This window comes from Staurois parvus, unplaced genomic scaffold, assembly GCF_062004578.1.
Source record: "Staurois parvus isolate SC_StPar_1 unplaced genomic scaffold, SC_StPar_1.0 ptg000361l, whole genome shotgun sequence".
NCBI lineage: Eukaryota > Metazoa > Chordata > Amphibia > Anura > Ranidae > Staurois > Staurois parvus.
The window spans coordinates 7,180,767-7,207,824 of record NW_028318157.1 but is presented as its reverse complement, the minus strand read 5'-3'; the positions used below and the strand labels follow the sequence as shown (position 1 = coordinate 7,207,824).

The 27,058-nt window shown below is 41.4% G+C and overlaps 1 protein-coding gene across 2 annotated transcripts in view; it reads right to left on the bottom strand.

Annotated features, from left to right (window-relative positions):
• The window catches only part of IDS (iduronate 2-sulfatase), a 33,784-nt gene extending 7,528 nt beyond the window's left edge, over window positions 1-26,256 (bottom strand). For both annotated transcript variants that reach the window (XM_089684951.1, XM_089684952.1), the window contains exons 1-8: window positions 26,058-26,256; window positions 22,481-22,617; window positions 16,489-16,666; window positions 10,898-10,986; window positions 9,038-9,238; window positions 6,797-6,967; window positions 2,228-2,354; window positions 1,975-2,145 (exon numbers count right to left, since the gene is read on the bottom strand). In XM_089684951.1, the coding sequence (XP_089541077.1) occupies window positions 1,975-2,145; window positions 2,228-2,354; window positions 6,797-6,967; window positions 9,038-9,238; window positions 10,898-10,986; window positions 16,489-16,666; window positions 22,481-22,617; window positions 26,058-26,205 (1,222 nt within the window). In that variant the 5' untranslated portion in view covers window positions 26,206-26,256. The remainder of the gene's footprint in view (window positions 1-1,974; window positions 2,146-2,227; window positions 2,355-6,796; window positions 6,968-9,037; window positions 9,239-10,897; window positions 10,987-16,488; window positions 16,667-22,480; window positions 22,618-26,057) is intronic.
• Between the last annotated feature and the right edge of the window lie 802 nt (window positions 26,257-27,058).

The window sequence follows — 27,058 nt, the reverse complement described above, 5'->3', positions numbered from 1 at the left end:
TTTCTCAGCAGGGGATCTGTCCGCTGATCCCTCTCTGAGCTGAGCAGCTAGATGACCAGCTGGTAATTTACACCCAACTGTCCACTGATCCGATCCACCCAGGCAGAGGGGAATGGATCCCCTTCTGTTTGTTTTTGCCAGATCGGAGGTAGCCTGGTGTAAACAGATTGTCTGTTTACATCTGACTGCCCACAGAGGAGAATGAAAGGTAAAATCGGGTCCACCTGAAAAACAGGCAGGCAGACTCAATCAGACTACTCTTGTTAAAAATGGCCTTATACTTATGTTGAAGGGTCCCCAGCTATTCTTTTACTCACTTGATCTCCCCAGCACTGTGAAATACTGAAATTTGTTACAGCCAGTTGTAAACATCTCAGCCAGGCCTGTGCAGGCATTCTGCACTCTCCATTCAATCCATGGAGAGTTAATTATCTTTAAGAGCACTAAGTAGAGACTGGAGGATGAGAATGCACCACCCTGGCCAGAAAGATTTTAATGTGTGATGCTGATAAACTGTACAGCCAATATCTTGCTGGACAAGTAAGTATAAGACTGGCAGTCGGCGTGGAGGGCTACAAGATACGTGCAGCTGAAGGTACAGTTACACTTTGGGCCCCTTTCACACGAAGGTCCATTTTTTCAGGCACACCTGAGTGAATGCTTCAATCACCCCTATGGACCAGTGGGTGGAAATGGACTTGCGTCTGTTTACACCCACATACCTCCAATCCGATCCTCTAAAAAAGAAAAAAAACCCGAAGGGGATCTGTTCCCCTCTCTATCTAGCCGAATTGGATCGGAAGACAGTTGGGTGTAAACAGACAGCGGAGACCGTTACACCCAACCATTCCACTGTCCATTTACATCCAACAACCCTCCGATCCAATCCAGCTAGACTCAGGGGTACAGATCCCCTTCTGTTTTTGGAGGGTTAGGAGGTAGGCGGGTAAAACAGACACAAGTCAATTTACACCCGCCGGTCTCCTGCTGATCCAAATGGAGCCTGCCCTGTGTGAAAGGGGCCTTACATTGTATGTTCAGGCATTATCCAAATTTACCATCAATGCTCACTCTCCCCCTTTGGAGCATACTCTAGTACCGGTAGTTACCTGTAGTATAAAAACAACTTATCTTTTTCCCTGCCACATCACTAAGTTTGTAAAATGTTTGCAGGGGCATCTAGAACCTAGAACTAAATCCCCCAAAAGCCTGTTCCTGACATACAGTGTGTGGGCAGGCTCTAAGGAGTCAAGCAGCAGCAGCATGAAAGGCAGGGTTCTGTAGTCCGGTAGACAGGGCTGACAATGCTGGTCGGGTATTCAGCCTCAGATGTACTGTGTTGTCAGCTCAAACAGGTTATTTTTCTGTACTTTCAGTGTTCTTCGAGGGATAAAACATGGGGAAATATGCATGTATTGAAGAACTGTGTGGCATGTTTTAATTTTGCATGACATACACTTTAAAGCAGAGCTCCACCCAAAAGGGGAAGCTCTGCTTTAAGGACTGCTCGCCATTAAGGATTGGCACCTTTGGGGGGCGGGGGGGAGCGGGTAACCATATTTGACAGGTACCCGCTCTCACTTCCAGTCCAATCACCTAGGCGATCGGAAGCGGAAGGTGTCCTCCCTCCCTCCTTCCCTGTAGTCTTTTGGGACACGTGACAGGTCCCAGAAGACTACAGGACCATTCATGAAGTGCAGCACTACTCGCACATGTGCAGTCGGTACCCGCAAGCTATCACAGCTGGGTGCCCACACTGAAGATGCCGACCTCCTGGAATACAGGACGGCAGGTGAAACGGGCTGCAGGGGACACACCGCGGGACTAAGGGACAGGTAAGTGGCTGTTATTTTAAAAGTCAGCAGCTACAGTTTTTGTAGCTGCTGACTTTTATTTTTTGACAGCATGAGTGGAACTCCGCTTTAAGCAGATCACATTGCAAAGAAAAAAAATTTATAAGGATTAAAATAATACCTGGAATGTTTCTCTCAGGTTCAGGGCTCAGAGGATCAATGTATGTAAAGATGTTCTGCTGTGGTTGGCCTCTGTTAGTCACGCCAGGGACATAAAACATCAGCGGAACTCGAGTAGCCACATCAAAATTGCTGTACTTTGCCCATTCACCATGTTCTCCTAAGGACCACCCTGAAAGTATAAAAAACATTACAAATCAGATATATATCAATGAGCAATCAAAGGGAAGCAGTATATATCTGCTCATAAGTACCATGATCAGATGCAAACACAATGATGGTGTCATTGGACAACCCAAGATTTTCCACTGTATTCAGCAACTGTCCAACCAGACTGTCCAGGTAGGAAACAGAAGCAAAGTAGCTTTGACGGATTAGGCGCTGCAGGAAAAGAGCATAAAAATAAGTGTTCTAAACTAGAATAAAAATGTAATCTTCAAATTTAAGAACAAAACATGACATATGCAACATTGTTTACCTCCATAAAGCAAGCCTATCCATTTCTCATGGAAAAAAGCTAAATATTTACTTTTAGGCTCCGTGCACATTGGGCGTTCTAATAACGCTGGTAACGTTAGCTGTGTAAAGTCACGTTAAAAATGTGTTTTTCAGCAGTCTTGCATTAGCGTTTAGTGGTGTTTTGCTGAAGTTTTTTAAGTTTGCGGCTTTTATTGGTTTTCTTTAAGAAAGAAAACATTTTTTTGCTCAAAAAAAGCCCACAATCGCCAGTTTGCCACGTTTGGACACATTTTTCAGTGTTAGAGCATTTTTACAGCTAAAAAACTCCTCTAGAAACCCACTAGCTCTGAAGTTTTTTTTCCACCCAAAAAACACCCCTGCCAAAAAACGCTGAATAAAGTCTATGTGTGCATTGACACATAGGATAACATTCTGGGGAGTTTACTGGCTGTAGAAAAAAAAAACGGCAAAAGCCAAAAACAGCAGCTGTAAAAACATCCAGTGTGCATGAGGACTAAAGGGTTAGTTCACCTTTACCAAAAAAAACTGCCTATTCAGGTAAGGGAAGCCTGTATATAATAACAAACTGTGCAGATGGATAATGCCCTTACAGTAGGTATAGGCTTTATTCCGATCTCCTGAAGCCTGACTGAAAACCCCCCAGAGATGGCATCACCCCGTCCTGTCTTGTTGATAGGATATTTCTAGGTCAATCTTAGTCATTAGTACTCCGCACCATTACAGGAGCAAGATCTCAACCCCCCAAACATGTTGGTCCACTATCTCTTCCCACTGAAAAATACTTCTTACCATAAGAATGCTATTTAACCTTGAAGCAGAGAATTAGGAATGAGCAAATGTTTATGTTCCTACTTCTCAGGCCTGATGCCAAACTGAAAATGTAGGGAGAATTATTATTGTTAAGTTGATGGATGCATACTAATGCTGCTAAACTTGGTCTGGGGGTCGGAGCTTCAAAAAAACACTGGTTATGAAGGGTTATGAAGGGAAAAACACATTAAGGGTCCATGCACACTGGCTTAAAAAATGCTTCTACTACAGGAGTTTTGCATTTTACTTGTAGAAGCAGCTCAATGTTATCCCATGTATCCATACACATTAGGACATTTAGACGCATGTTTTAAGCTCAGCGTTTAGAGGCAGAAAAAACCCTTCTGGTTTGCATTTTTGAGAGGTGTTTTCAGGACAAAAAAAAATGATAAACACTCCTAAGCGCTTCTTTTTTTTCTGCCCAGTGTCCATGAACCCTAAATAGTCATACCACAAGACGTTTATACTTTTTTTTGATACTTACATATGTTTATATATATATACAGTCATGGCCGAAATTGTTGGCACCCTTGATATTTCTCCAGGAAATCATGTATTTCTCACGAAACGTATTGCATTAACACATGTTTTGCTATACACATGTTTATTCCCTTTGTGTGTATTGGGACAAAACAAAAAAAGGGAGGAAAGAAAGCAAATTCGACATAATGTCACACAAACCTCCAAAAATGGGCTGGACAAAAGTATTGGCACCCTTTCACAACTGCGGATAAATAAGAATGTTACAAGCATGTGATGCTCCTGTAAACTCACCTGGGGCAAGTAACAGGTGTGGGCAATATAGAAATCACACCTGAAAGCAGATAAAAAGGAGAGACGTTCACTTAACCTTTGCATTGTGTGTCTGTCTGTGCCACACTAAGCATGGACAACAGAAAGAGGAGACGAGAACTGTCTGAGGACCTGAGAACCAAAATTGTGGCAAAATATCAACAATCTCAAGGTTACAAGTCCATCTCCAGAGAACTAGATTTGCCTTTGTCCACAGTGCGCAACATTATCAAGAAGTTTGCAACCCATGGCACTGTAGCTAATCTCCCTGGTCGTGGACGGATGAGGAAAATTGATGAAAGATTGCAACGCAGAATAGTCCGGATGGTGGATAAGCAGCCCCAAACATGTTCCAAAGACATTCAAGCTGTCCTGCAGGCTCAGGGAGCATCAGTGTCAGCGCGAACTATCCGTCGACATTTAAATGAAATGAAACGCTATGGCAGGAGACCCAGGAGGACCCCACTGCTGACACAGAGACATAAAAAAGCAAGACTACAGTTTGCCAAAATGTACTTGAGTAAGCCAAAAGCCTTCTGGGAAAACGTCTTGTGGACAGATGAGACCAAGATAGAGCTTTTCGGTAAAGCACATCATTCTACTGTTTACCGAAAACGGAATGAGGCCTACAAAGAACAAAACACAGTACCTACGGTAAAATATGGTGGAGGTTCAATGATGTTTTGGGGTTGTTTTGCTGCCTCTGGCACTGGGTGCCTTGACTGTGTGCAAGGCATCATGAAATCTGAGGATTACCAAAGGATTTTGGGTCGCACTGTAGGGCCCAGTGTCAGAAAGCTGGGTTTGCGTCCAAGATCCTGGGTCTTCCAGCAGGACAATGACCCCAAACATACGTCAAAAAGCACTCAGAAATGGATGGCAAAGAAGCGCTGGAGAGTTCTGAAGTGGCCAGCAATGAGCCCAGATCTAAATCCCATTGAACACCTGTGGAGAGATCTTAAAATTGCTGTTGGGAAAAGGTGTCCTTCCAATAAGAGAGACCTGGAGCTGTTTGCAAAGGAAGAGTGGTCCAAAATTCCGGGTGAGAGGTGTCAGAAGCTTATTGATGGTTATAGGAAGCGACTGATTTCAGTTATGTTTTCCAAAGGGTGTGCAACCAAATATTAAGTTAAGGGTGCCAATACTTTTGTCCAGCCCATTTTTGGGGTTTTGTGTGACATTATGTCATATTTGCTTTTCTGCCTCTGTTTTATATTTGTTCCAATACATACAAAGGGAATAAACATGTGTATAGCAAAACATGTGTTAATGCAATACCTTTTTTGTGTGAAATACTTGATTTTCAGGAAAAATATCAAGGGTGCCAACAATTTCGGCCATGACTGTATATGATATATGTTACATATATCATTTATTCACATCCTTTTCAACAGTATTTCATTCAGCTGATCAAACCCTTACACTGCTTATAATATACTCTGCAAAATCTGAATTTACTCTTAGACCAGGTTGTTACAAATTTGGAAGTCATTAATGACGCTGTAACAAACACATGACATGCATTGCACACCAGAGAAATTCTTATCTGCAGCTTCATATTATTCATTAACAACTAATAGGTGAACAGCCTCTACTACTTTAGCAAATCGACCCAAATTAATCAAATTCCTAAAGATTTCAGGAAACAATATCTTAAAAACACACACAGGTAAGAACTGAAAATGGAGCTTTTGACAAATCACAAAACAAAAACCTTCTATTTACTTTCCTTTTTACTAGGCCATAGTTGTAGTGTACATGTACACACCATTGCCTTTGCTGAAGATCAGGGAACCGGTTTGCTTATCTGTTTGTAGAACAGAGGTATTCCCAAACAATCCCAATCCCAAAAAGTCACAATTTAAAGAATTAATAACAATTTTATCCATATTTTCCCTGGAAGGTTAAAACCATATCTGTGGTACATTAACAGTGAGTAGAGAGAAAAGGGTGTTTCAGATTTTGGAAGAACACCCACCCACACCACATGTGAGACACGCTATGGAATATAACAGCAGTGAGTTACATGGGATAGAAAATGTATGTCAACCCAAACTTTTTTTTAGTTTTGGAAGAGATGGAGAAAGCTTTGATTTTCTATCTGGTTTTTACTGCTATTTTGTGTTTTAACGGAACTTCCCCTCATTTCCTCTCCTCACAGCATTTTATTAGACATGAAGTGAAGAGAAACTCCATCAGCAACACAAACAACAATGTAAACATTTTATTAGTAGAGCAGAGGAAGGCTAAAACCCCACCAGAATGTTTTCTTGTCTTCAGTTTTTGCAATCTAGACTTGAGAAAACAAATAAATGATTGGCTGTGCTCATCAACACCACTTCTCCTTTATTGTTTCCATACTTTAATCCCTTCCTACCTCCTGGCAGCTCTTTAAGTGGCTCTTAACACTGGGAGGTGGGAAGGACTTCCTGATCAAGTGGTCACTATAATCATGAGCCCATCCTGCTGGTTCCCAAGCGTAAACAGACTGGTAGTTGTCTGTAACAGCTCAATCACTATTCTGGGGGCACAAAGTGAGCACATTCTCAGTACAAAAACCTTGTCCCCCTGGGATACATGTGTACAGTGTGTGGGCATTAGGATGCACTCTCCCTGCTGCCATTCATATGCATTATGTGGTTAGCAAGAGGTTAAACCTGACGTTCCATGCCTACTGATAATGGTAATGCAATGGCCTGCTAGCTCCATGACTGACAATGACGCATCTGCCCAAGGCATACCTGGAAATGTTCTGGAATTGGTCCATATGGAAAACTAATGTTTAATGCTTGAACATCCTCTCGCTCACGAATATCTGTCCATGGATTATAAGCAACAAGAGGGAGATTTCTAGGAATGTCTGGATCAGGAGCCAAAGAAATATTTTCAATTGGGTACAGCTTTAGGAACTCCTGTGGGAAAGTACAGTAATAAATGAAAACTATACAACAAAATTACATAAAATACTACACAAATATTTTTTGCAAATAAGACTGTACGCATGTACATATTTAAGCAGTGCATTTAACTTTTTGGCTGGGATTCTGCATCAATAAAAGTACAAATGATGTGCACTTAACTATAAATCATGCCACAGAAGCTTTCATTACTTTTACTATTTACATCTAATTTCTGAATAGTTGCAATGAAATAAAAAAAATAGACTCAATTCATTAAGCTGTATAACATTTCTCAGCACTCTCAACCAATGACAGCGCCACCGCCAATGGCGGGGCCATTAAGAGTGACGTCATCATGTTGGCTAGGTTTGGCAGTGTTGTGTATACATGCTTTTAATACTCTTTGGATTGGCAGTAAATGTTTAAATATTTTAATAATATGATCCTAGAATTCTACACTATGGAGCTTCCTCTTCCTTTTTCTTTCTTGAGTCTATTCTATTGAGCGGTGAAAATACAGAAAAGTCTTCCCGTCCATGACATTTCTCAGGGATATGAGAGTGGATGCATTCTGAACACTGACTCCATGCGGTGGGATTCCTTGAGCTATCAGCCAAGGATTGCTGATAGAAACCATGGGGCCCCATACAGCCAACCTGACAGGGCCCCTGTGCCCCCCCCCCCCCTCAAAAAAATAGAGACTCTGTTTACTATGCTTCCGTTATGAAATAATACAGTGAGTGATCAGTACTGATCACTCATTGTGTTCATTCAGGAAAGGAAAGGGCTGGCAAATGTGACATATGAATGGATCACTCATGGATTTATTGTGTTTATAATGTTTATGTTTTAATCTAAGTGCAAAAGTGCAACATTAATTAAGCAAAACAAATGAGAGTGTAAAACTTAAGACAAAAACAGAAAAAAGATCCCCCAGGGCAGCTTAAAAATAAAAAAGCAGGTGCTGTCCCCTACAAACTTATTTCAAGGAGTGGAAACTGCATTTATTTTTTTACATACTACCCTGCTACTTTTATATGATTATTCCAGCATTTAGTTGATGCCTGGAAAGCTTTGGCATACAAAGATTTGTCAGTACGCCTGAACCATTCTATGGCAGCCTGCTTCACTTCATCATCAGGGATGAAATGCTGATATCCGAGAAACTCTGTTAGGTGTTCAAACAGGTGGAAATCACTCAGAGCAAGGTCTAGGCTGCAAGGGGAATTTGGCAATACCTCCCAGCCGAGTTGCTGTAATGTGCACGTAGTGCAGTGAGCAGTATGAGTTCCTGCGTTGTCCCGGAGAAACAGGACACGGTTAGTGATCAAACTAGGCTGTTGCACGACAGGTTATGCATCAGTTATAAAGACCATGTGTTCCACCCGCTGAATGTTCACAGGAACAACTGCTGTGGGCTGGGAACCACCATAACCGAAATATTCACTGACAGATGTACGGCCATCTCTGAAATGTATACACCATTCAAATGTCTTACTGAAGATGAGCACCTCATCACCATACTGTGCTTGAAGTCTTCTGTAGATATCCGCAGGTTTTCCACCTTCATTCACAAGAAACTTCATCACCAAACGCTGCTCCATGCATGCACTAACACTGTTGTCTGCCATCTTTATTAATGTTCTCTGAACTGGCCCGCGACATGTGCGCCTCCTATCAGTAGTAGGGCACACTTGCAACTTACTACTGCATGTAGTACCACCACGCTAGCATCCCTTTTCATACCTGTAAAACTAAAAGTCCTGATTTGACTTGAACACTTGTGGTTACCAAAGGTATGAATGCAAGGACCTACACAAATAATCCATTCAATGCGTAAACAATTGGAAAGGCCCCTGCACTACACATAGCTGTTGGTAGAACTAGGAGAGTGCACCATCATTTTGTACCATCTGTGGTTAGCTTCAGTATCCAGAACACAACAGTCAACAAAGTCTACAACATTTTAAATTCTAACTATAACCTTTAAAAAAGAAATGAGAAATCCAACAGACAGTGTTTCCCTCGCATTTAAATTATTTTTTTCCAAATTAATATAGTAGATGTGTCATCACTTCTTACTTTTGGAAACCTGAATGGGATGTGAGGTTTATGGTAGCCTACAGCTAAGAAGAATGAAGACTTTTTCTGTTTTGTAAGTTTTAGTAGTCTGATGGCTTCTTCGGTGCTCTGTATATCTGGCAATGTCCCCTCTGGTACCTCGGACAAATCCACTGGACATACTAAGTTAGCATGTAGCTCTCCATCTTTACCCTTGCAGGTCTGTATAAAACATATAAAAGATAATCCCACTCAAAGAATGAAATATGAATGACTAGATATATCATTAAAACATATTGTTATAGCAGATTTAAACTCAAAAAGTGAAGATTTGCTATCATACAGGGAACATCTAGAAATTATAATTCTGCCTAAACAGAACCCTGCAAAATCTACTTAGAATTCCTGCTCAAAATTTGCAGGCAAAATGGTGCATCTCCCAAGATCCCTGCTTCCACTGTGCAAAATAAGGTATGGCAAGAAAGTAATGGAGAAAAGATCAGCTGTGGCTTTTATTTACAAATAAACATTTGATATATAGAAAAAGAGTCAGAGAGCACAATGGGTTAGCTAAAGAGAAAGCACAACAAAAGCAGAAAGCCATGAGGCATGATTTGCCCCATTAAAACGAACTGAGCTTTATGATATGGCAAGAGTCACAGCGATAACTGGTGTACCTAGACAAATCAGCTACTGAGTTCTAAAAAACAATTTGTTTTCTTAACAGCCTGTATAAAGAGAGAAGAACATACATGGAAACGAGCCAAGTTAAACATCTGCCAGCTAGAAAAAAAGCTTAATATATAATATTTCATGTTTACCTGACTGCAAAAAAATATTGTAAAATGGGATTTTAACCAGTTCCCCTCTGGATGTATTGTTTCATGCAAACTTCATTTTTGGCTAGAAAATTACCCAAATCTCCCAAACATAATCTATTTTCTGAAACCAAAGACCTGTAGTATAAAAAGATGACTGCATGATATTTACACAACTTTTGATCAAACCTAAACTTTCAGTAAAAAATAAACAAAAAAAAAAAAGATGAAGACCCCTTTTATACTAAGGGTTTGATCAGGTCTGCCAGTCAGTTTTCAGGCAGATGTGATCGGACCCTCTATTCACCCCCATGCACTGGTGGGTGTAAGCGGACTTGTGTCTGTTTACACCTTCCTACCTCCAATTTGATCCAGTCAGCTAAAAAAAAAAAAAAGGAGGATTTATCCCCCTCCATGTAGGCGGATTGGATTGGAGGATAGTCAAGCGTAAACAGACAGCGAGGTCTGTTTACACCCAGCCGACCATAGATCAGAGCGGGCTCTGTTCATGTCCATTCTGTATAAACTGAGTGGACAGATCCCCTGCTGATCAAATTGAAGTCTACCTTGTGTGACAGGGGCCAAAGAAGTGTTGAGTAAATAGACGCCAAGTAAGAATGCGATAATCCCATAAACTTGTTTTAACCCCTTAAGATCTTTAAATACCAAACAAGCCAAAAGGGCTCAAATAGGTAATCCAAAAAAAAAAAAAATCAAAAGGCTCATATAATCCCAAAAAGTTGAAGCCCCTGTTCACACCGAATTCTGCTTTGAAATCGCGCTAGTTCAGCTGAAGCAACGTGGTTTCAAAGCCGCCGCTCAGTGCGATTTCATGGGACTCTTGCCTGATATTTTTGCAACTTCATGCACAATAAAAAATTGTCAATAAAAAAATCAGTGCGACTTGTCATGCAATTTCAAACTGTCAAATCACATGACAAATCGCACTGGTGTGAACAGGGGCGAAAGGTCTGTCCTCAATACAGTAGGGGCATGGGAACCACCTTGGAGAGTACAGCAAAGATATATTGGTCTAGATTTCAATTACTAATATTGTACTCACTTTCATATTCTCATATTTCTCAGAAGAGGGATGGAAGGGTCTGACTGACCAACTGTATGGATAGTCATCACTATGATTAGATGAGATTCCTGTAACACATAGAAAAAAGTAAAGTGATAAGATGTAAACACTATACAAATAAAGTTAAAGCATTTAGATGGTTGGAAAGAAAATGAATCTTAGATTGCCTTGAATATGCCTAGCTAATATGAGTGCTAGCAGTGCCAGGACAAGGTCATCCAGCGCCCAGATCAAAGAAGAAAGACTGCGCCCCCCCTTCATTATGTGCAAGCTTAGGGGATGCTACCCCCTGGAGTCATCCCCTTTAAAATGTCTTGCTGCCATTGTCAGAATGCTTTCCCCCATCCATACAGCAAACCAGTGAGCCCAGGGTAGCCATCCCTCCTGCCTGCCCATTGTCTTGGCCCTGAGTGCTAGAGACACATTTTTATTACAGTTTATTACAAAGTAAATAAGCCACCATATGCTTGATTTAATAAATTAGGAAGTCAAACAGTCCAACATTTTGTGCATAGAATCACTCTTTGTCATGTGATGTATCATGAAAAGATTTTCACATGTAGCTGTATGCAAATAGGGATGATACTGCAAATCCCTCATCTGAATCTTTAGCTTTACCACAACTTGGCAAAACAAGTCTATAGACTGTCCTCTCAATGGTCACACACCCACCTCCCACACTAGACACAAATAATTGGAACTACTCATGCAAGTCAGGGAAGATCTATAAAATACTGAGGAAATACTGGATGATAAGAATTTGCAAAATCCCTTTCCTAATCAAAAATACAAAAGGAGACCTTGGCATCCACAAAAACTAGGGGCACAAACAAATACGGTCATTGTAAAGCATGCTCATGTGAACCAAAAATAAAGGAGTTTATTAATCCAAAAATTCAAATGCCAAAATAAAAATTGCATCTTTTTACAACTGTAGCTCCACTTAATATGTGGCAAGCTGCCCATGCCCCCTACTGGATGTAGGTAAAATCATCCAACAAATGGGAAGGCGAGTTTTGGAGGATGTAAATGATGTCACACCACGGGCAAGGCATGTCTGGGCAAAGCATGGTGGAAAACCAGAATGCCTCGAATTTTGGGTGGTTCAGGATATCAAATTAGTCCCAGAATGGGAGACCTGAATAGAATGTTGCTAAAGGCTGAGGCAAAATGAATGTTCCGTTTGGAATCTAAAGCACCATATGGCCTCAATGAGGGTTTACATTTTTAATTTTTGTACATTAGTAGGAAATGGTTCCTCTCTCTGTGCCATACCCCTTGTTTTTCTTTTTACTTTCTTCTTCTTTTTACCAAAAAGAATATGAACATGGTACATATTTTTGGATGTCCAAATAATTATACTCAATGTTTAATATTGTCAAGGCATTATAGGCCATCAATACATTAGCCCCAAAAATTATGCATTTGAATTGTGGGGATTAGTATCCATTTCCCTTTAAAATATGTGCAGACATAGTAGGTACAATACATCAACATTTTCCAGAAACTTGTATGGGATAGATATAAGTAGTTTCAAAAGGATACATTGAGTATTGGCAAGATAATAGTGCCTAATGGTGGTGACGTCATCAAGCAATGTGTGATATTACATCGCAGTGTGATGAGGTCACTATGTACATGATGGTGTGATGACAATATTGTGTGGTGTCATGACAAACATGGGTGTGCATGCATGATGTAATGATGTCTCAAAGCTGTAATTATAAAGATAAAGGCGCAAATGCCGCGATGGTCGCCATTTGCCCTGTGGCGTTACTGATGTTTGTTATTTTAATTTGCGCTTCTCCCCTGATGAAGCTTTGTTCTACAAATGAAACATGTTGGGTTTTAGGGTCACTGTGGGGAATTTTTGACCACTTGTATGTTATTTATCAGGAGAACCTTCCTGTTCTTGGGACTGATGTTTTGATAGTTTTGAATATTCCTGAGAGAGGGAAAGTGTCAGTGATGTCCGTACTAAATAGGAAATATTTTCTTTATTGTGAAAACAATGTTCTCATTTGGTATTTAGCCAAATTACCTGCCTGCCACTCTGTCACAGTAGATTTACTGTGACAGGCTGGCAGCTGCAGGCTCAGCAACATAAATAAACATTGCAAGGCTGCTTAGGGGTATAGGGCACACTCGTCCGCTGCCGACCCGCACTGCAGTATGACACAGGATTTGTCAGCAGCTCCTGGCCAGTGATGGCTGAGACCTGCTAATCAGCTGTATCCAATCACAGCACAGAGCCTCATGTTTATAAACAACACAGGGCTATGTACGCAGAGCAGCGATCTGGCTGTTTCTTCTCACTGCAAAACAGGAAGAAAAAAAACAGCCTGATCTCTTGGTAAAAAAGCACATATTACACATTGTAAAGAACACAGTTAACCCTTCCCAGCCAGTGTCATTAGTACAGTGACCACTGTATTAGTATTGATGTCAGTGTCAGTTGGTCAGTTAGTGTACCATCCAGCCAGCATTAACTAGCGCCAGATTGCCAGCCACACTATTATAATCCCACTATAAGTCTCTGATCACCGCCATTACCAGTATAGTGTCATAGCTGCCTAAATACCAGTATACATACCATAATTTGTAGACGCTATGTTTGCACAAACCAATTAGTATATACCTATTATGATTTTTTTTTTTGTTACCAAAGACATGTAGCTGAATACATTTTTTTCTTAAAAATGTTTGGTCTTTTTTAATTTATATAATGAGGAATAAAAAACCCAGTGGTGATCAAATACCACCAAAAGAAAGCCCTATTTGTGTGAAATAAAATGATATAAAAAGTTTAATTTGGGTACAGTGTAGCATGATCAGGCAATTGCCAGTTAAAGTAGCAAAGTGATGAATAGCACAAAATACACAGAATGCAAGTGGTTGGGCTGGTATTGCTTGGGGGAGGAGCTTCATATTTTTCATTTCACATTTCTGTCTACAAAATGTCAAGCAAAAGCATTAAAAAGGTAAAGCATTCTGAAACCTATTTTTTTCTTTTAAATAATCAAAAACCTATATAATTAAAACATGGAAAATTACAGGTGTTAGCAATGTCTTAAATGGTTCCTTGTTTGATGATACACCTGTAATAACATGGCTTTATATGCTTCTTATATTAAAGCGGAGCTCCACCCAAAAGGGGAAGTTCTGCTTTAACCACTTGAGCTCCTGAGGATTTACCCCCCTTAATGACCAGGCCTCTTTTTGCTACTTGGCGCTGCACTAATTCAACTGATAATTGCGCGGTCATGCAATGCTGCACCCAAACGAAATTTACGTCCTTTTTTTAACACAAATAGAGCTTTCTTTCGGTGGTATTTGATCATCTGTGCGCTTTTTATTTTTCACGTTATAAACAAAAAAAGGCCAAACATTTTGAAGAAAAACAATAATTTTTATTTTCAGCTATAAAAAAATATATAGTAAACTCAAAGTTGGTTATAAATTTAGGCCAAAATGTATTCTGCTACATGTTTTTGGTAAAAAAAATCCCAATAAGTGTATATTGATTGCTTTGTGTGGAAGTTATAGCGTCTACAAACTATGGTATAAATACTGCAATTTACGCCATTTTTGTGCTATACAGCGCTGCGCTAGTTTAACGGACAATTGCGCGGTCATGTAATACGGTACATAAATGAAATTTACATCCTTTTTTTCCCCACAAATTGAGCTTTCTTTTGGTGGTATTTGATCGCCTGTGCGGTTTTTATTTTTTGCGCTTTAAAAAAAAAAAGGCTGACAATTTTGAGGAAAAAAAAACAATATTTTGGACTTTTTGCTATAAAACATGTCCAGTAAAAAAAAAATGCAAAAATCAAATTTAGTCATAAATTTCTGCCAAAATGTATTCTGCGACATGTCTTTGCTAAAAAAAAACCCAATACGTGTAAATTAATTGGTTTACGTGAAAGTTATAGCGTTTACAAATGGAGGGAAAGATACTGGGATTTTTAGGGTTTTTTTTATACTGATAATGGCGGTGATCAGCGAATTATGGCGGCGATCATGGACTTATGGCAGCGACCAGCGACTTATGGCGGGACTGCGGCGGACATTTTGACATTGGGGGGTACTGACTTGGGGTCACTGACATCCCCAAAAACACTAATACAGTGATCAGTGCAAAAAAAAAAAAACTGACTGTACTAATGGCAGTGGGGAGGAAGGGGTTAACTTTATTTAGCAGGGAAGGGTTATAGGAGTGAGGGGAGTGTTTTACTAGGGGGCGGGGTGTGTGCTGGGCGGGACAAGGCTGATCGAGAAAGAAAAACTGTTCTTTCTCGATCAGCTCATTCTGGAGCTGTCAGGGAAGTGACAGACAGCACAGCTACTGCAGTTGTGCTCTCTGTCACTGTTTGCCGCCGATCGCCGGGACATAGCCGCTAAGGAGCGGCTGTGACCCGGCGACTCACATCTGCGGCAGAGAACCGCGGGAAAAATAGGGCGGCGCGCCTCGCGCGCGCCCCCTATTTGTTTACAAAACACACGTCTTAAAACGTGGTTTTGCCTGTGAGTGCCGCCCTGCCACCGTATATGTACAGTGGCTGGGCGGCATGCGGTTAAGGACTGCTCCCCCGCTCCCCATTAAGGAATTGGCACCTTTGGGGAGTGGGTACCCGAATTTGACAGGTACCTGCTCCCACTTCCGGTCCGATCGCCTAGTCGATCGGAAGGTTTCCTCCCTCCCTGTAGTCTTGTGGGACACGTGACAGGTCCCAGACAACTACAGGACCATTCATGAAACACAGCACTACTCGCGCATGCGCAGTGGGTACCCGGCTGTGAAGCCGCAAGCTGTCACAACCGGGTGCCCACACTGAAGATGCCGACCTCCTGGAATACAAGATGGCCGGGGAAACGGGCTAATGGACACACACCGCAGGACGGAGGGACAGGTAAGTGGCTGTTTTTTAAAAGTCAGCAGCTACAGTTTTTGTAGCTGCTGACTTATTTTTTGCCAGGGTGAGTGGAACTCCGCTTCAAGAGGTAGTTTTATGAATAAGGCCCTAAAAGTGAGTAAAGCAGAATTGCCGTGACTGAAGCTACTTAGAGGTCTGAAAACTGGCCGCGGCACTGTCTGCACCTTCAAAGGGACTGTGCCCTACTGTGCTTGTTATTTCTGCACCTTGGATGACTTCTAATGACCCCCAATCAGCAGAAGGTCATCACTATGCACAGGCCTTGATTCTAATTATGCTAGTTGGCTTTCTAAGACACATCATAACAACATCATAGCACACCTCTGCTGATATCATTCGACCATGAGCCCAAAGTCTTAACATGACAAACAGACATATAGACAGACAGTGAGAGAGAACTAGGAAAGAGACGTGAAGGTAGAAAAAAAAACATACAAACTGTCAAATACATTTAAACAGACAGCAGAATCTTACAAAAGTAGGCACTTGCATAAAATACAATTAGTTTCCCAGACAGTGCGAAGAGTTTTCAAGCTCTCTTATAACATAACTAGTAGTATGAAAGGCTCATTGCTTGAAGACAAGTGACATGTGTGCCACTGATGTGCTCCGATTTTGACAACTAAAGCTAACCTGGATGGAAAACTTTCCCCACTGACATAGTTACATAGCCATGTTCTTTAAAATACTGTGGAAGAGTGGAGTAATTCCCCGCATGCTTCCTCCAATAGGAATTGAAGTCGAACAGTCTGGTGGTATCAGGTCTTCTTCCAGTTAAGAAAGAGACTCTGCTGGGAGCGCACACCGATTGCTTCAAGAGAGAATAAGAAAGAGGCTTATTAGCAATGGCAGAGCTCTAGATAATAAGAACAGAAACAATGTTCCAGTTGTGTAACACTACCTGGCTCAGTGAGATGCAGAGCTGTCAGTCATTTTAATGGCATGCTGCTATGCAGTATATCCACATCTTTCAAAATGTAAATTAATGAGTGTCAAACTGCTATATTAGTCTGGAGATAAGTATCACAATGTTCCCAGATTGATACTATTTGAAATATTTCTGTATACCTAATCCAATGTCATCTATAGGCCTTCACCATTTTCTTCATTTATTTTTTAAGAAAGACAAAGGAAGAACAGATAAATATCATCCCAGAAACTGAAACAAGAGACAGTAGGAGTGGGTGTTATCTGCTACATTCACAAATATTAACAGCTAGGGCTATGGTAAACAAGGTTTTCGTTATTTCATACACGGATTCTGAGAATAATGCCCCTGTGTATTGTATAATATCAAGGTTTTCAAGAAGACCACTAAAACAGCCCTTCTCATTCTGTGACTTTAAGTGATAATGACTGTGGGGGATCACTCACTGGAAACGGGACAGGCAGACATCTGATTGTCACTCAATTCTCTGGTCATATTAATCATTTTGGAATGCAATGAAAGAGTGTTTAACTTTCTCCACAGGAAACATGTTGGAAAATGTTAAGGGCTCATGTCGACAGGCTCCATTTTTCCTATATTTAACATGCATTTGAAATGCATCTCAAATACAGGTCAGACCCAGCCATTGATTTTAAATGAGTAGTGTACAGATGTTCTGAAGCTGAAAACAATTGAATATAGAGCTTAAAGTGGCGCTAAAGGCTGAAGGTATTTTACCTTGATGTATTCTATGCATGAAGGTAAAAAACCTTCTGTGTGCAGGTCCCCCCAGCGCCCACCCTAATCCTTACCTGAGCCCCCTCTGATCCAGTGACATTTTCAACAGCCTCTGCTGTCTGGGGACTCTTCCACTGGCTCCTGCTGCTGTCAATCACAGGAAGTGAGCCAATGAGGAGAGCGAGAAGGCAGGGCCAAGCCACAGCTCTATGTGTCTTAAGGATGCGTAGAGCAGTGGCTCGGGGATGAGCATGCAGTGGTGCCCCCAGGGCGAGAGGCTTTCCCTGGGGGCACTGCTCGAGGGGGACGAGCCAAGAGTGCCAGTGGGGACCAGAAAAGAAGAGGATCAGGGCTGCTTTGTGCAGAACCACCGCACAGAGCAGGTAAGTATGATATTTTTGTTTTTTTTTTTAAAAAAAAAGCTTTAGTGTCCCTTTAAAGCATAACTATACTGTATTTGAACAACACAAAACAGAAACACTATTTAATTAATCTTTAGTATGCAATGCAAACTCCCCCATCCATACATGTCTCTGTGCTTTATTTTGCTGAAAAATCACTTTGAAGAAAACACTCCCTAACTTTTCTGGCCATGGCCATCTAAGGGCAGACGATCCATGTAGCATTTACTTCCTGGAATCCATCTGCTCTTAGTTCAGGAACACAGACAAGCCCCCTCTTAGCTTAGCTGAGAAAATCCCTCCTCTCCTTCTGAATACTCCTGGGATGTATGAAAGCATTTGCCTAGGCATGAAACCAGGAAGTAACTGAAGAAATGAAAAAATGAATAAAACAGGTAAATATAATATACCTTGCTGTTTACTAAAGCTAGCAGCATTAAAAATAGTCAATGTTGGGTTGAGAGAGTGAAGTTTCCACTTTAAACAAGTATATGTTTACTGGTTTACAATAAAAGATGTGTCATTGTGTTTAGACACTTTTCTAAATGAGGAACAAAACAAGATCCTAACTATTAGGTTTTCTTGATGAATGTGTATGAAGCCCTCAGCTTCTAGGTATGAGAATTTCTGGATATTTGGCTATGATTTTTATGAGACAATGGGCTTGATTTACTAAAATTGGAGAGTGCTAAATCTGGTGCAGCTGTCCATTGTAGCCAATCAGCTTCTAACTTCAGCTTGTTTAATTACGCTTTGGCAATACAACCTGGAAGCTGATTGGTTACTAGGCAGAGCTGCAACAGACTTTGCACTCTCCAGTTTTAGTAAATCCCCCCAAATGTATGTTTTAGATCTGACACCCCTTAAAAATATTAAACAGACTAGCATTTCCTTTCCCCTGTATTGGGGTTGATTTACTAGACCCAAATAGGCTGTTCACTTTGCAAGGGAATTTTCAGTTTGCAAGGACATTGTCCCTTAGTTTGGTGAATGTGGCAAAGCTCTGTTAACTTTCATCATTCAATGTGTCCAAGCAAAAATACTGTTTTTTTTTTTTGCACGCAATTGGGTATTCTTTGTAAAGTGAACTTTCACCACATTCACTAAATGAAATAAAAATTCTCTTGTAAAGAAAAAGGCCTAGGGAGACAAACATATAAGGGCTAGTATTGAGGGGCTTTTGTTTTAAGGGCCAGTTCACACCACTGAAACGCAGTCCGGAAACATTTCTACATGTGTGTTTTAGACGCATTCCAGTGCATTTTTGATGCATTCCATTGCGTTTTTTCCCGTCATTTTTTCTTCAACATAAATAAGGACCTGTGCATTCCGATATATTTTTTTTATGCGATTTACCACATTTTTTCTGGAAATGGAACACACTGGAACTGACCGCACTGGTGTGAACTATGCCATGGAAACCATATAACCTACTACCCATGCGATGCAGAAAAAACGGACTGGACTGCATGTGGTGTGAACCGGTCCTAAATGTATACCTAAAGTCTTTAGGTATACAAAATCTTCTTGTAGCAAGAGAAAAGCAGGTCAGAAGGCAGTCAACTGCAGGCCAAACGCATTTGTCAGTGAATTCGGGAATGATATTAGAAGAATTTCATGCCAATGTCAAAGTGATACCCATGAAACAAGCTCAAAGCGAGTCACCACAGGCCCTTAAAATATAATTGGAAAGCATTTTTATCTGTCCCAATGCTTCCAAAGTACCAGATGAATATACAATTCAATGAATATATAAGTGAATGAATGAAGAAGTGTTTGCTCCACTTCACTATACAAACTAATGGCAACCACCCAACCTATTCCAAACAGCATTTGCAGCAAGGAGCACATGGAAGGGCAACGCACATCAAAAACAAAATTTAAATTCCCAGCTCACTTACCAGCCAGCCTGCAACAAACCATATTGACCCCGTCTAAAAGTTCACATTAAAAACAAGGAGTTTAGTCAAACACATTTGCAAATATATGTGTAAGCCGCAGTGGTCACGTCAAGGCACCCCAGTGTACTGCAGTCCTATCTCTATAACTTAAGAGTCTCTCAAATAGGAGCACATATAGCAGTGGATAGATTAACACCTTCACACTTAACGGTAAAAGAAATGTTAATGCCCAAGTACAATTTTGCAACTTTGACATGTGTTAGTAAAACCGCGCATATCATCACAACTACTTTGTGCATTTAGGTGGATTATACGTTTTTTTCACGACAAATTGGGCTTTCATTTGGTGGTGAATGGTAATGGATATCTCCTGATTTTGTCTTTATTATCAAAGGAAAACTGTCCCAAAATAGTAAAAAAAGAGATTTTTATTTAAATTTAGCTGCATATTTCTTGCTACGTCCACAACCTACCACCAAAGAACAACCCAAAATAAATTCTCCTGCTCCTGACGGTCGCAGCAATATCACATATGTGTTTGTTAGTTGCTGTTTGTACCCATAGTATGGCCCAGAAATAATAGTGTGCATTTTACTTTTTTTTTATGCTACATAAAATACACTGACACTAACTGACACTGATATTAATTTAAAAATGTAAAAAATCCTGACCAAAAAAAAAGTACTGACCCTGACCCAAACACTATCCCTGGCACTGACCTAGATCAAACCTTAATCTAGGTATTTTTTTATTTTATTTATTTATTTTTTCACAGTTATTTTTTTTCTCTCTGCAAGGAAAGAGAGAGACACAATGTCGAACATGGGAAGAGTCAGGGTGGAGAGTAAATCTAGAGAAACGAGGCCCGGCAGCACAGAGCATGCAGAGAAAAGCTGTTGAATCTCTCCTTCATTCACAGTGAGAAAGCACATGGGCGGGCTTCACAGTGACTGATCACTGTGATAGCCAGTTAGAGGCTATCACAGCAATCAGGTGACCCGGAATCAGGAGTTCTGGGTACCAATCATTAGTGCAGGATCGGGGGCTCTTGGTGAGTCCCCAGTCTCTGTGCTGGGAGTGTGCCATGCAATGCACTCCCAACACAAAGACAGATACGCAAATATGCAACCCCATGGAAAAATGCCTAGTCCAGTGGGGCCGCATGTTTGCATATGCTCAGCGTGAAAGGGTTAAGGGCAGGTTTGCCTGGAGGAAGCCCACTCCTCCTTAAAGACACAGGGACACACGGGACACCCAACGAGAACATAATGGCAGTTAAAGGTATCCAGTGAGCTGGGAATTATTCTTTTTGATGTGTGCTGCTCTTTCATGTGCTCCTTGCTACAAAGGCTAGTTAAATGTTAGGGTCAGGGGCGGACTGACCATTTAGAAACTTGGGCACTGCCCGAGGGCCCGGGGTCAGGAGATGCCCCTGGTACCTTTTTCATAGGCTTTTTTGAGTTTGGCCAAGGAAACAGGGGCCCCATGATTACCTATTGCCCGGGGGCCCCATGAGTTGTCAGTCCGCCCCTGGTTAGGGTGGTTGCTATTTGTTTGCAAATTTGGTGAAAAGATGCAGGGATGCACTGGATATCTTCAGCTGCTCTTGCTGGGTATCCTGTGCGTCCCTACAAAAGGAAATTTAGATTTTTCTTAACCGCTTTCCCGCCGCCATACAGCAGATTTACTGCTACAGGGCAGCAGTGGTGTGCAAAATCACGTATATATACGTGATTTTTCATTTCCAGGTAGGGTGTGTGTGCGAGCCACGCGTGTGACCTACCCGTGGCTGTCAATCACCGGGTCCCGGCCAGTGATTACCCCGCTGGCGCCTGGTGATTACCAGGCATCTCTGACGGGGAAGAGGACTGTTTTGTTTACTAACAGTCCTCCTCCCTGTCAGCTCGGGCACACTGCTCTGGATGGCTGTGCACAGCACAACCATCCAGAGCAGTGTGATTACAGTGAAGCACGCAGGCACCGCTCCCCCTAGTAAAACACTCCCTGCACACGCCCCTCATGTTGACCCCTTCCTGCACAGTGCCATTAGTACAGTGTCAGTGCTTTTTTTTAGCACCGATCACTGTATTGGTGTCACTGGGGATGTCAATGACACCAAGTCAGTTCCTCCCTGTGTCAGAATACCCGCCGCAGTCCCATTATAACTCTCTGATAGCCATTACTAGTAGAAAAAAATTCCAGTATCTATACCGCCATTTGTAAACACTATAACGTTCACGTAAACCAATGAATTTACACGTTTTGGGATTTTTTTTAGCAGACATGCAGCAGAATACATTTTGGCCTAAATTTATGATGAAATTTGATTTTAAAAATTTTTTTACTGGACATGTTTAATAGCAAAAAATATTGTTTTTTTCTCAAAATTGTCGGTCCTTTTTTTTTATAGCAAAAAAATAAAAACCGCACAGGCAATCAAATACCACCAAAAGAAAGCTCAATTCGTGGGGGAAAAAAAAGGATGGAAATTCATTTGGGTGAAGTGTTGCATGACCGCGCAATTGTCAGTTAAAGTAATGCAGCGCTGTAACGCAAAAAATGTCCTGGTCAGGAAGGGGGGTAAATCCTCAGGAGGACAAGTGGTTAATGGTTACTATGACATCCGAAAAGAAAATAATACAGTCATATTTGCTTACCTGTGCATAAGCATTAGTGAATAAAATACTGCGAGAAGCCAACTGATCAATATTGGGAGACTTGATAATATCATCACCATAACAGCCAAGGCTTGTGCGAAGGTCATCAACAATTATCAGCAGGACATTCTTATCACCTAGAAGGGGAGTTAAATTAAACTTTGTTCAGAAAAAGAAATGTTGAAGAATTATTCTATCTCATCTAGATGTATGCTTATTCCACACTGCAAAAGACAAGACCAAAAATACCATAATATTTCATTAATAAGTGAGGCCTTCATTTTTTTAAGTCAAGATTTATTCAGCAAGTACAGAATATACCAGTTGATTTTATCAACAGAATACAACAGCCCGCAGCTGGAGATCTGTCCATCTATGCTGTTAGTGTAGATGGTAAAATCTGTGAGGTTTCTTTTGTTCATCCCACCAGCTGGATTTAAGCAGGAAGAGAAAATAAAAGGAGATAAATGTTCAGGCAGGAAAAACGGGGTTGTCAAGGATGGGTGGTGAAGGCAAAAAAAAAGTATGGGACTGGCGTCTGAGAGAGGTGGGTGGGAGGAAAAGGCTTTAGGTATGTTTTAAAGGGTTAGTTCACTTTTAAAGTATATCTATGGTCAAAAGAGTGGTGTGGGAGCTGCTGAGAATAAAGGAGGAGAGCAGTCTGAAAGTGGTTCTAAAGCCTCAAATTGTTTTACCTGAATGCACAGAATTCTGTGTCACACACTCCCCCCTCACCCCCCTTTATTCTTACCTGAGCCCAATCACAATCCTGTACTGTGCATGACAGCTGCGGTCCTCTGACTTTGTTCCTCCTCCCTGGGCAGATCGATAGCAGCAGGAGCCATTGGCTCTTGCTCCTGTCAATCAACTCCAGTGATGATGCAATTCTATTGCACAGAGCAGGTAAGTAGTATAGACACGTTTGTTTGTTCATTTGTCATTATTTTTTTCCTTTCAACCTTAACATATGCACACGGGACTTGATGTGCGATCACCACGAGGGGGGTTGTGCTTTAAATTTTTTTTACACTGTCACTTGCTTTTTTTTTTCTAGCATATTTATTGCTATCATAAGGGATGGACAATATTGCTTGTGATAGCTGGAGCAGTGACAGGTCCTCTTTACTGAAACATCTGGGGTCTATTAGATTGCAGATCTCTCCTCTGCCCTTAAAAGCATCTGATCAAACCAGGACTGGTTTGATTTGATTCTTTCACAAGCCAGTAATGGCTTGTTTACATCCTGGTGAAATCAGAACTGACAAAATCCTTGTTGCTTCCGGCTTCTTATACCATAAAGATGATCGGGAACATTCTCCTCAGTCATCTCTATGAAAAGCTGGCGTAATCCCTGCATTCAGTTCTGGGCTCCCCCAGGTAGAACAGGAGAGCCTGGAAAAGGCACTAAAAGTCCAGGATGTCATATGACTTCCTATTAGGAAGAAAGTGGTTAAAGAGGTTCTTCAGTTTGTAGAAAAAATAAATATACAGCTATAGCTATAAATACTGCAAAACAAAATAAATAAACAGCTATAACTATAAATACTGTAAAAAATATATATACAACTATAGGTATAAATACTGTAAAATAAATACACAGCTGTAGCTATAAATACTGTAAAAAAATATATACAACTATAGCTATAAATACTGTAGCTGTTGATGTTTAATATAAGGACACTTATCTGTCCAGGGATTCAACACCCATCAGTGCAGCTTCAGCAGTGCACACCAGTGCAGCCTCATCAGCGCACATCAGCGAAGAAGAAAAAATTACTTATTTGCAAAATTTTATAACAGAAACTAAGAAAAATGTTTTTTTTTCAAAATTTTCTGTCTTTTTTTTGTGTTTAGCAAAAAAAAAAAAAAAAACAAGTGGTGATTAAATACCACCAACAGAAAGCTTTGTCTCAAAAATATGATAAAAAATGTCATATAAGTACAGTGCTGCATGACTGTGCAATTGTCATTTAACCACTTCACAACCGCGTTATAGCTGAAACATGGCTACAGCGCTTTTGTCCAATTCTTGGAAGGCGTCATATGACATCCTCCCAGAACGTGCCCCCGGCGCTGTCCATGATTACTGTGTCCTATGGATAAAGCTGATCACATGATGAGGTAAAAAGTCAATCACAGTGGCCTTTTACCATGTGATCAGCTGTGTCCAATGACACAGCTGATCACCAAGTAAATACAGTTGACAGTTATCAGCAGCACTTTCCTCACACTGTCAAAGCGTGAGGAAAGTACTGCCGATAACCAGCAAATGTCACAGAGCACATCTGCACTGATCATCAGTACCCAGCAGTGACACCCAACAGTGCCGCCTATTATTACATTGAGTTTATTACATTGAGTTTATATAGCGCCTGCCTATCAGTGCCAATCATTGCTGAATATCAGTGCAGCATCATCAGTGCCTCCTCATCAATGCCCACCAGTGCAGCCTATCAGTGCGGCCTATTCATGCCATCTCATCAGTGACCATCAGAGCTGCCTATCAGTGCTGTCTATCAGTGCAGCCTCATCAAAAAACATCAGTGAAGGAGAAAAATTATGTTTGCTAAATTTTTTAATACAAAGAAAAACGTTTTTTTTCCATTTTTTTGTTTATAGTGCAAAAAATAAAAAACCCAGTGGCGATTAAATACCACCAAAAGAAAGCTCTATTTGTGTGAAAAAATGATAAAAATTTCATATGGGTACAATTGTTGCATGACCGCACAACTGTCAAAGTGTGAGAGCACTGAAAACTGGCCTGGGCAGAAAGGGGGTGAAAGTGCCTGGTACTGAAGTGGTAAATAAAAGGCAGCCTCTGATTAAGGCCTCGTTCACACCATAATTGCAGAAAAAATCATAGAGACTGACATGCAGATTTCACTTGCAGAGACATCCGTTTTCATGCGTGCTGCAATGAGTTTTATATACGTTGCAGATTCCTGCACAGAAAAAATCATCACATGATACTAGTAGTGTTGTGGTGTGAACAGGGCACATAGAGAACAATTGATCTCATTGTGCCCTTGCAGAACGCGTGCAGAAAAACTGACGTCTCGGCACCATGGTGTGAGCGGGCCCTAAAGCGGAACCAAAGGGTGAATACTTACCTGTCACCGATCCCTTAGTGGCATCTTCTACTGGGGATGAGGTCATCTGTGTGTATACACAGGAGCTGGTCATCCCGGCACGGCACTGTAACCTGTACATACACAGCGAGCGGGCGGCTGGGTGTGTTATATATTGCAGCATGTCTCCTCTGTAATACAATCTTGCCTGCTCACTGTTTCTTCATTTGAGCTTTAACAGGTGACAGCTGCAATAATATAAAATGAGATAAAAAAAAGTGTTTGAGTTTCTAAAAGAACTCCAATGTAGCTGCATACAGAAGGGCAGAGTATATGGAAGCCGGGTACATGCAGTTCCGGTGTGCGGTCACTAGGTGGCAGAACGTGTACTACAACATAAAGCTGCTATTCCTGCGTCTTCCGGTCTGGCAGAGGAGCCGATACTGTGCTCTATAGATAGATACATGGGAGAGGAGTACACTGTATACACTGCATTTGGCTCATACAACCTGCAGCAGGTCCCGCCTCTTCTCCGCCTGCAGCAGAGGGCTCGAGCACTAGAAGGAGCAGGAAGGAGAAGTAATATGTCGGAGGGGTCATGATGGAGGAGACTGACGAGGGATCCCTCTGTGTACAAAACTTCCATTCACATCTCATCACACTTCACATGCTGCGAGCCATAGGAGGACAGCACTTCCTGGTGGAACACTCACACCCTCTCTGATTGGCTGCTTCACTGTGCTTGGCTGATGTATGGGACGTTTTCATTGGTCCATCCTCATGGCTCTACTAAAAAGGGAAGGCTGATGTACTGTATGTCTGTATTATACACTATCATCCCTTGTGAAATAAAACCTGATAACGGGACAGTATTAACCACTTGAGCTCCGAAAGGTTTTACTCCCTTGATGACCAGCCTGTTTTTTTCTATTCAGCACTGCACTACTTTAAAGTGATTCTAAAAGCTTATTTTTTTAAAATAACAAACGTTATGCATACCAGCTGTCTGCAGTGGTTTTACACAGAGCAACCTGGATCCTCCTCCTCTCAGGCCACCCCCCAGTGCTCCTGGCCCCTCCCTCCTGTACGGTGCCTTCACAGCTAGCAACTTGCTATGGGGGCACCCTCTGCTCCATGTATCCATTCACACTCGGAGTTGTGGCTCTGCCCCACCCCCTCTTTTCATTGGCTTACTGGCTGTGGTTGGCAGCTAAAGGCTCAAATATTTAAAAAAAAAAAAAAACGTGTATACTTATCTGCTGTGTGCAGTGGTTTTGCACAGAGCAGCCCAGACCCTCCTCTTCTCGGGTCCCTCACCGGCGCCTGGCCCCTGCCTCCTGTCGTGTTTCCCCACAGCAAGCAGCTTGCTATGGGGGCACCCACTGCTCCATTTATCCATTCACACACGGAGCTGTGGCTCTGCCTTGCCCCCTCTTTTCATTGGCTTACTGGCTGTGAATGACAGCTGTGGGAGGCAGCTAAAGGCTTAAATATTTAGAAAAAAAACATG